Source organism: Branchiostoma belcheri, unplaced genomic scaffold (genome assembly GCF_001625305.1).
Source record: "Branchiostoma belcheri isolate BF01 breed outbred unplaced genomic scaffold, Haploidv18h27 scaffold1, whole genome shotgun sequence".
NCBI classification, from domain to species: Eukaryota; Metazoa; Chordata; class Leptocardii; order Amphioxiformes; family Branchiostomatidae; genus Branchiostoma; species Branchiostoma belcheri.
The window spans coordinates 1,180,566-1,191,144 of NW_017802379.1; the positions used below are offsets into that span (position 1 = coordinate 1,180,566).

General features: G+C 43.5%; 1 protein-coding gene across 1 annotated transcript; it reads right to left on the minus strand.

Moving 5' to 3' along the window:
- Window positions 1-5,830: 5,830 nt before the first annotated feature.
- Window positions 5,831-10,311, minus strand: LOC109468413 (sedoheptulokinase-like). The gene is made up of 4 exons (XM_019766666.1): window positions 9,552-10,311; window positions 8,972-9,147; window positions 7,633-7,830; window positions 5,831-7,054 (listed from the first exon to the last, which is right to left on the minus strand). The coding sequence occupies exons 1-4, from the start codon at window positions 10,292-10,294 to the stop codon at window positions 6,642-6,644; spliced, it is 1,530 nt and encodes a 509-aa protein (XP_019622225.1). The 5' UTR covers window positions 10,295-10,311; the 3' UTR covers window positions 5,831-6,641.
- Between the last annotated feature and the right edge of the window lie 268 nt (window positions 10,312-10,579).

The following is a 10,579-nucleotide window of genomic DNA, read 5'->3' on the forward strand; positions in this document are numbered from 1 at the left end:
AGTCCTGATGTTTGTTTTCAGTTTATCTCTAATCCAAGTCAGCTGTGCAGTGTGTCGTTATCCTGCCAAGCTTCGTCTATATTCAGATAAGACCCTTTTCGGTACCGTGTCCGTATTCATAGATGTAAGACCTAAAGGCAGCGTGTGTGCAGGACTTAGCAATACATCCTGCCACGTTGGCCAGCTTATAATGTACATGTAGCTCGCTGAGAGCCTTGCCTTATCCGTGAGGCCCCCACTTCTGTATAACCTAAAGAGGGCCCCCGTACGTGTGATACCCGACACGCTGGAGCTAGGGTGAATTTTGGCATGTTTAGCTTTCCCCCGATCCTCACTAAGACTGTGGCAGCTGGTATTGATACAGGCCAGACCTTTTCTGCCTTTCAAGTTGTAAATGTTTCTGTTGGTAAGGATAAGAAAGGAAACGCTGACAGGTCTGTATGGTGGAATGATTTATAGTCACTGCATGCCTCGACCCATTAACAGGTCCTATTATTGCCCCGGTTTTGCGCCACTGAATATGGTCTATGTGCAGTGTTTTTGGACAAACATAGGTAACTGGACATGTAACAATTAACACATTAACACCTCAAACATAGATATGCCTGATGGTCACTCTCTTCCTGTATCTAATGTCCATTTATATTCAGTGTCCATCCCTTGTTAGTTTGACCACTGCCCCTCGAGTAATCTATGGTCGATGTCCGCTCACACATTGATCAGTGTCTGTACGTGCCGTCTCCTTGGTGATCCTTCGTCATACCTGTCAGAATACTGGATAGTTTGATTGATCGTATAGACGCTACAGAGGTAGTATACAAGTCACTAGTGCCGAAGGCCATAGAGTTTATTAATTTGTCTGGAAAAACTTTGAAGCCGTTTTTCTATTTTATGGGTTGCTTGTCAATCGACGACATGTCGGACATTGCGTCTGTCTGTGAAAAGACGAGAACACGTCGTCGGTGGGAAAGGATTAAGGTTGTTTGCACTTCTATCCGCTCCAGAAATGAGTAGTTTTGTACTGCGAAGTAGAATCACCCCACGGGGCCCCTCTTGCAACATGCACCACATGCCCTGACCTTTCCATGGTTGGACGAAAACACCTGGTTCGATTGCATCTAGACCACTCCCCCCGTCACATGTCCTGTTTTCTACATTCTTCAGTGATGCGTTCATCGATGTTTTCATCAGCTATTTCTATAGACTTGGGTAATTTTGAAACGTCACTGCTGGTTTCTATTTGTTCAGCCTGAGGTAAGAAACTTTCCGTGGCTTAAACAGGGGTTTGGGGATTGCCACTACGTCATGCGAAACTTCTGGAAGGTTCTTGAGGACCGGCTGGAACAGGTTTAGACCAGCGGCGACAGCTGAGGTCACGTCTGAAGCATTTAGGGGAACCACGCGACGTCAGTGACACGAGTGTTTGTGTGACATTGCGAAACGGGGGGCCGTCCGTCCATTAAGTCCTTTGAAAAGAAGGCATTCAGCGCTTTTAATTGAGGCGTATAGTCTTTCGCGTCTTTGGCCAGCTTTACCATTGACTATTGCTGACCTTTGACCTTAAAAGCATATGTAAACAACGCCAGGTATTCTCAGTACCCCCCCACGATTAAAAAATGTGACAAGAGTAATTACCATGGCCCCATAAGGAGGGGGTTTCCTTCACATGATCACCATGTGACCTCTGTCCTTGGTGCTGATTGGTTGTTAGTGCATATTTAACCGCCGGGCGCATGACCATGTATGGTGAAATCTCCACCTACTCGACCCTTGTCAAGGTTGAATTGAAGAGATATTCCGTGTCAAGGATAATGTTTACAGTGCTGCCGATGCCCTTTGGTGGTTTCTATGCAGGGTAACTCAGGCGGGGCTGGTAAGGCGAGACAGACGGGGTGAGTTAGGGTGTCTGGACTGTCGGTGTGTTCTCCCGTGTATAGTCTAGGCTTAATCGACTAATACAGGGACTTTTCAACATAGGAAAGGACTTCTTCTAACCCCACGGTACCTCAAGTATGTTAAACTTGTTTTTAACTTGGATAGGGCTTCTGATTTCTTTGTGTATCATTGTGTATTTTTGATTATTTGCAGGGATACTGTTGTGATTAATGTGTCTATACTGCCCCCCTACACGGGGCACTGCATACAAAAGATACAATGGCGCTAAGTTTGCAAGCCACAAAAGTTGAAAGGAAAATATCGCGTGAGATCTGAAAAAGCTTCTGGGGCTTAAAATAGGTCGTAATTTCATTGTTGTCGTTCATAGTAGAACGGTTGGCCCATTATATGATACCCAGGGATCTGTACTGACCAGGTATAGCCTTTACTCAGGTGTGTTTACCTGTGTAGCCTAGCTCTGTTGACAGCAGGTGTGCACAGCTGTGCTTGTTTTAAAAATCTTCCCAGTCTGGAGGCGAGTGCAGAGGTCGCTTCTCTTAAGGATCTGGTACAATATGTACTGTAAGATGTCTAATACAAGCAACTGTCTACAGATCAAAGTTTATTATCCGCTCTGCAAACATGCGGTATTTGTAGAACCTGTTATCTTGTTGTCTTTGTTTGCTATCGTTCCTTACTGGCGTGTCTTGAAATCATCTTTATTCTAGAAAAGTAGAATCAGATTGTTGACTGCATATTTTGTAATATTTACAGTAAAATGTTCTACGTTGTTCTTTACCACCCTTGTGTCATGACCCTGGGTCACTTCAGTAAGTTACATGTGTGATCATTGGCTGATGCTGAACGTTTCGAATCGACAGACCTTATCTTAATAATCCTTCCGTGAGATTGTGATCAATGACTTTTAGCGTAGAGTTGGTGAAACGGTTTACGCTGACAACGATTCTGGACGCAAACATATGATTTTCTAGTCACATATTATATAATTGTCTTCAAAGGAAAGACAGAAATGTTTGGGTGGGGTTTAGCTGGCCACTATCCTGACTGGGTTATTGCAAACATTGTACGAGTATCATCCACGTAATAGGTTTACGGTACCACACTCCATCGGATAATACTGTGGAGTCTTGTTAAGGCAATTATATCACTGGCGTTTTTGCATTCACTTCTGTAAAATGCCCCATATAAGGATCGTAGTCGTATGTTCCTGTTTTAGAGGAATCGTAGTTCCTCTTCTCCATTTAGGAGTATGTCTGAGTGGTTTTGTTCCCATTTCCCTTTACTGATTCAGGTTCCTTTTTTTGCGTTAATATACATGTATCGCCTGTGATCTTACTTAGTGCAGCTGAATATAGTCGAGTGAATGTCTGTTCAACGTGCAGTACTAGTGTAAGAGGTAATAATGTATATGCTATAGGTTTAACTATCGTCAGTGGATTTCTACTTAGTGTCCTTCTCCTAATCATATACATTCCATTATATTAGTCTCAACCCCATTTGCACTATGTACTTTGCTATATGCTCTCTATATGTTTCCAGCTTAGAGTACCATTTCAATAGAAAATCTAAATGTGTTTCTAACTATCAGAACCATGCTTGTTACTGCAGATTGACCCCACCGTTCCGCGATGATAGGACCGGATCAGCCCCCAGACACAGAGCTACAGGGCGATGACCCCCACGCCAGGGAACGAGAGCTCCACAGCAGGGAACGAGAGTTCCAGCTGGCCATGGCCTGTCTGCTCACCTCTCCTGTCATGAATGAAGTAGAGAGGAGGCCGAAGAGGAAAGGTAAAGGCCAAATTGTTTTTTAAACTTATTTTCCACAATAAACAAGCATTCAATGATTAACAAATAGAACCTCCTAATTGCAGTCAACAGAAATTGAACATAAATACTACCACGAACTAATAAGTACATGAGTAAAGGAATAAAGTATGTATTTTGCTTCAAAAAGTTCCAAAAAGATTAACAAAGGTCAAATTGTTTACTGTTTGTTGTGAATCTTAATTCAATACAGTAATATATTTGTAAAGGTTGGAGGATATGACACCATCATAGTTTGAAGTGCAGTATCATCACCGAATGTAGACAGAAGGTGTATATTTTGTATGGCCCCATTTTCGACACGCACAGAAAGTGTTATATTTGATGATTGTATACTTTTGAGCTGTTTTGTCACGACTGTGCTAATAATTTTAATTCTAAATCTCAGATCGTGTAAAACGACTCAAGAAAAAGAGGAAGAGCAAAGGCAGGAAGAAAAACCTCGCTCAGCAAACCGGAGATCCAACCAACACAGCAAGAACCAGCAGATAGCAAACAGAACATTAACAGTGCACTGTAAATAGTTTTTGACAAATGTATTTTGATGCTCGATTTTCCATTTTTGTACAACAAAGAGTAATGTATATTCTGACATTGTAACAGTCATATGAGGGAACTTTGTGCTAGAAAATCAGAACTTGCCCCTCTCTCAAATATTTGAATCATTCATTGGTATAAAATGATTTATGTGTATAAAATGATTTATATCAATACAGATAAGATATTCTCGTCCATGTGATACTCTATCTTGATAGCCAGCTCAACAGGTCCTTCCAATCCGATATGGCGGTAAAAATAGCACAGCCCCGCAAGCCACGTCATCAGGGGTTAGCAGAGCCAGCTAATCAAGCGGCGACAGTTGAACTTCTAACCGTTAACACGATCGATGCTGCCCGGTACAGGCAGGGGGGGGGGGATCAGACTTCCTGGGTAATGCTGTTAGCAAAGACCGGGGCCGGCTGTTCACTCGTGTTATATAGACTGCTCGGTAAGGGAATTGTTATCGATGTGGAGGTTGATTGTGGACGCTTGAACGCTGGGAATCTATCAGACTATCCATAAAACTGATTAGTGGAGGAAAGGTACATCCACAGCCGTGCTCTCTGACTGATCGCACTTAGTTTGTATCTACGTAAAAAGACGCTATGATTACGTTGCCTGTTGTACATTTTATGGATATGTGTAAAGCTTTTGTAGATTTATTTTATTTCAGTTGTAGCACTCAAAACGTTTCCAGTTTCTGATATTTCGAAGTGTTTAGTACACTGTTGCATCATAAGTAATCACGACGGAATAAAAACATGTGAAGTAACGTCAAATTCAGGAGTGTGTCATAATGATATTAATCAACTTTTAATAGTAGGGATGCTCTGTATCTTGATGCAGAAAATTAGAGAAGTACTAGAATCTCTTCTTGTTTCTCATTCGCACAACACATAATATAGTAGCCGATACACGACTTCCGAAAAAAATGAGAAGTGAAACCTGGCATTAGTTTAGAGTACGAAGAAGGGAGGCAATACAAGAGGCTTTCTCAAAAATATAGGAACTGGAATATTTCTACTGTGATTCTGGTTTAAAGACAGGCAAGCAAAGCGTAAAAATGGAATAGCCCTTATAAACGATATTCATTACTAATAGGAAAACGACAGTTACCGTTTAAGTAAGTTCGTACAATGAAGATGCAACAGGTAGACGTAATGACAGTAACGAAGAAGACATTAAGGGACATTAAATTAACCTGACGACAGAGTAGTTCTGGTTATTTCGCGAGGTCATAATAAAGGTATGCCTAACTCGTTGAAAGAGTTAGGCATACCTTGGCCTCTACCAACAGGTGGCCATCGTGTGAAGAGATTCTGCCTAACTCATTGACCGCCTAACTGCTTGCCTGGTTGGGTGCAAGGCACAATCGTCAAGCCTCCCTAACTTTCCAATCTAGTATTTGAGTATGAGTGTTATTGCTGTGTACATGTACGTGGATGTAGGTCACCACTGAGTATCTGTGATGAGGGAGATAGGTAACCACTACAACACACCAAAAAACAACTCACGCTGTATGAAAGACAAAAACACATACTTGGCACTATATATCAGAAATATAATTATCTGTTGGTACATATTCTTCTCCATTCAAATTTTAAACACACACATTCTGGTATATCACTGCATTGTAAAATATCAGACAGATTATACACTTAACTGTGCATTAAAACACATCTGGCTTTAGCCTTCTTTCCACAATTAACAAAACGGCAAAACTAGCCACTCTTCTGTATACTTAAGTCTTGGCAGAATACATTTGGAAGATAAGAGCTAATGAAATACATGTATCATCACACTTCTCTTTTGGCACTTATTTCTCTATACAACTGCATGGCTTTATAGTCCAGGCACTGGACCAATCACTGATTATTCACAATCCTCTTCAAATCCTAGTGGCAAATATCTGAGTAGTAGATAAATTCAAATCATAGCAGCATTTGTGGCAACTTCATCAATTAATTAGCTTCAAATCATCAAAAAAACTTTAGCAATTCATAGTCCTCACCAACTAATTAGACAAAATGCTATGAACCACAATGATTTGTTGACTACTAGTAATCAGTGGTCCTAGCAGTATTTGCCTGTGTTAATATGGCTATATGTGAATTCTGCATTTATAAGGAAGAAACAAACAGCAGGAGGTAAGAAATGTTATGGCTCATACTGTGTCATACTGCAATCTAAATCACACTTGTAGATAAAGCCAATACAGCCATCATGGCAAGTCCTATAAACAGCAATTTATGGTCTAAATTGTAGTCTAAATTTTTGTGTTGGAAATAACATTACAGTTCAATTTTTTGTGTTGGAAATGATATTACAGTTCAAACCTGTAACTCATTATTTTCAGCTTGGCAACATATGTTCTTTTTTCATCTTTTCTGCATCTCCAACAACATGGCGAACGCTACTCCATATGCAGCGTCCCCACAGGTCGTCTTCGAGTATATCAGGGGGATGTCGTACGCCCGCTCCAACTCCTCCTGTATGATGGGGTTTCTCGTCAGGGCGCTTCCCGTTCCCACGATCCTCTGCACGCCACACTCGGTGAGGAACTCGCGTGGCATCATGGCGTGCAGGTTGGCCACGATGCCCTTACAGAGCGAGCGCGTGACCTGCCCCACACTGAGACGGTCGATGGTCGCGTTGGACACGGACGCCCGCTGGTCCGGGGCATGGCGCTCGCCGAAGATGGTGGGGACGACGGTGAGCGGGGTGTCACCGGACGACTGGGCACACGCCAGGAGACGCTCGTACAGCTGGTCCTCCTGTATGGACGGGATTCCTGGGGACGGGAAGGATAGAAGGGTGTTACAATTTATATAAACCAAGATCTCCATGTACACTATGCTTTTCTCAATTGAATATGACATGAGGTTGTCATTGACATGGTTCTTCTGCTAAGGCACAACTTCATCACTTTCTACAAGTCCTCTTTGACTTGAATTTTGTTTGTGCCATGTTGACAGTGACAATAATAATACTTGTTGTATGTTGACATTTTGGATACATACAAGTTTCCTTTTATACGGCACACAGCAGTAGATATCTTACAGCTATAGAAACATGGGAGTTGAATCAATCACACATTCTATCAACTGGGCACATTATGTTGAATAATGTCTTTTGAGAAGACCTAACAATCTCATCAGCCATACCTCCATACACAATGTCAACAATGCATTTAGATAAAGGTTGACAATCTCCGGCCATTCTATGAATAAAGGCCACCTAATAGCCAATGAGCTGTCATGATTCTGCAATTCAGCCAATAGGCTAAAGTGATTCTATCCCAAATAAATAATTTGTCGTCGTCATCATCGAGACCATTCCTGGCTGACTCCAGCTCTACCCCAGCCTTACCCAGATCCTGGAGCCAGCTCTGGATCATCTTGACGAAGCAGGCGAGTGCGTTCCCCCCGGTCAGCGCGGCAGCCACGGCCAGGTACCTCCCGCTGAAGTATGGGTAGTACTGTACCGGGGAGGAGGGGTCAGCGGCAGGCGGCAGGAACCCGGGGGTCATCTGGAACGCCAGCTGGGCAGACGTACCGATGTTCAGGACTGGGGAAAATAACAACAGGTTGGAAGGGAAAGCTTAGTTTAGCCTTGATAATAGCTATCACTATTTGGGCAACCCTGGCTGGTCATGTAACATGTTCCTGCTGAACCAATAGATTATAAAAGAAGGAAAAGTTTTATTTTCATTGAACATATTGCTTATGAGTTAGATGAGTGTCTTCACAGTTATTTATAAACTAGATTAGTATCGTAGAGTTGTTAGTTATTAGCAACAGTGAGCATGTCTTCATCTATTGAAGAAGACCATAATATCAGGTTCTGTATGTATAGGCATGTATGTTCCTTGTTTTGGAGAAAAATACAGCTTATACCTGTGTCATATTCCTGGACCAAAACCTTTTACAATCATCCTCTGATGTCAAAATATTTACTTCATTCCTGACCTTCATGGTTATCATAACAGACCTCATCTTTTCAAACAAAACTTTGAGCTATTGTCAGACAAGCCTTATCGAATTAAACAACATAGCTTCAGTAACAGATCCTCAGCTGGCATGTTCATAATATTCCCAGTAAATGGCTCATTACCTGCAGTGTTGTCACTTCTGTTTCCTGAGTTTAATACATATAGGTAATGATTTCTACAGCATTTGTCAGGGTAGGTTTATTTTTTTTAACCACAGCTAATGGAATATCGGGTAGCAGTCAGAAAAATGTATGTCATAACTTAAGCTACAATACTTAAGCTACATCAACACACTGACTACGGAAAGTTTCGAGACCAAATAAACTTTATTGCACAACAACACAGACGACTGCTACCCAACCCTTGTGTCAGGTAACCTCACTGCAGTATAATCAAAGAGTGAGTGAACTGTACAAGGTGCAAAGCATGGCATGGTACATACTACAGTTCCATTAAGGCTCATCTACCTAATACAGGAGTGTGTAGTATGGGATGAGTATACGAGTGATTGCCATGACGTCACAGACGTAGGCAAAAGGTAGGTGTCATGGTCTAAGGTGGAAGACGGTTGGCTGACGTGCCTACCAATATATAATTTGCATGTATATGATGTGAACAAAAGCAGTGATTGCTCGTATGAGATGAGAATGCACTTAGAATGGGATCAAAATGTAGTATGTAAGAGAATATAGTATAGGATGAGAACCAGGGCTTTACCTGCATCCCCCCTCTGTACCAGACTAGGTAGTACAGAACACTGCAGGTCCCCCAGGGCCACGCCAACATCAATGCGGGGAGGTACACAGCACCAGGGCTGCCTCAGGGTCCCCGCTACCTCTCCTGGGTCCAGCACACGGGGCAGGACATCGCACGGGAAGCCTGCCTCCTCCAGACTGGGGAATAGTAGATGCACAATGGTGCCGTCAGCAAAATGCATTAAGATGGTATTTCTAATTAAAGTCTGTGCTCCAAGTTATACACATAGGTACAGTTAAAAAGTAAAGTAAAGGCAAAGTAGCTATCGTCATTTGGGTTGAAGCATCAGGTGCTTTTTCAAGTACCTACTCTACAAGTGCAATGGAGCTTTTGTAGCCAAGCACACTGGTTTACCACTGTGATATTACCTTCTTTCCCATTCTAACCACAAAATTCTTCTCTGCATCAATATTCATGTCACATAATTTGGTTGATCATTATGCCACAAGAGCTACATCTAGAGCTTATGATCATCTTGAGCTATCTACCAGCAACATATTACCATAACAGTTGTCATTGCCTTATCTCAAGAGGTCCTTACATTTCCTTGTTCCACAGCCGGCTGCCACAGTCGAAGTACCCCCAGCTAGCGGCGTTGTGTACAGACATGACGGGGAGTTCCATCCCACACAACATCGCCACCACGTAGTCCATCACCGTCCCTGCCCGGTCAAACCCCTCCAGAGCCTCCGGCATGTTCCTGGCCAGCCACAGCAGCGTCGCACAGCCGTTGCCCGTGGCAACCGGGAGGTGCGCGCGGGGTTTGGGGATGGTCTGGAGGAACTCCGAGGTGCAGCGGCCATCTTGCCAGGTGTAGAGGCGGCTGACCTTCCCCGTTTGGAAGCGGTGGGACATCGGGGAGTAGCGCCAGCCCTCCCGGGCCCGCCACAGCATCACCCCGTGCATCTGCCCGGACACTCCGATGCGCGTCACCCCCAGAGAGAGCTCCTCTGGGATCTTTTCCACGCAGTCCTGCAGGCAGGACAGAATCTTGCCGACATCTTGTTCGTCTCCGCGCGGGTCTGTTGGGAACTCCACCGTCGCCCCGGTCTCTCGAGTCGTGGAAAAAACGGTCGTGGAAGAGTCCATGTCCACTAAGGAAACCTTGACGGACGTTGTGCCCATGTCAATGCCGAGTATCGTGCGGTACGGGGCGGAAACACCCCTGTACGGGCTCGGAACGTCCACCGGGGCAGCCATGTTGATGATGATGAAGGTCACGCCCACCTGTTGGGGCCACCTGTTCCCTGCCCATGCACCTGTTTGATGGACACCTGTTTTCATGTTGTGGGTTGGCGAGATTTGGGGGACTTCTTTGAAAGTTTTTGGTAATTTGCAAGGGTTCAAAAGGGGTGGACACCCAAGTGTTCTAGTTGGGGCAAAGCTCAAATGATTGATTTTGAAAGCTAGTGCGTGTTTCGTTTCGAGTTTTCTAACGTTTAACGTTGTTACTATCTGGCAGCCATGTTGGACTGACCTTGACAGTTGATAGCTATATAAAGGATGGATAATGATATGCAGGATGGGAAACTTGTATTTTTATAACATACTAGCCGTATTTTACGTGTT

What these genes read in the sequence shown, in the direction of transcription:
- LOC109468413 (XM_019766666.1), bottom strand. Translation starts at nt 10,294, where the DNA reads ATGAAAACAGGTGTCCATCAAACAGGTGCATGGGCAGGGAACAGGTGG. An exon ending in CGGCTGTGGAACAAGGAAAT is followed by an intron (nt 9,148 to 9,551) that starts GTAAGGACCTCT and finishes ACTATTCCCCAG; the next exon opens with TCTGGAGGAGGCAGGCTTCC. An exon ending in GAGCTGGCTCCAGGATCTGG is followed by an intron (nt 7,055 to 7,632) that starts GTAAGGCTGGGG and finishes TCCCGTCCCCAG; the next exon opens with GAATCCCGTCCATACAGGAG.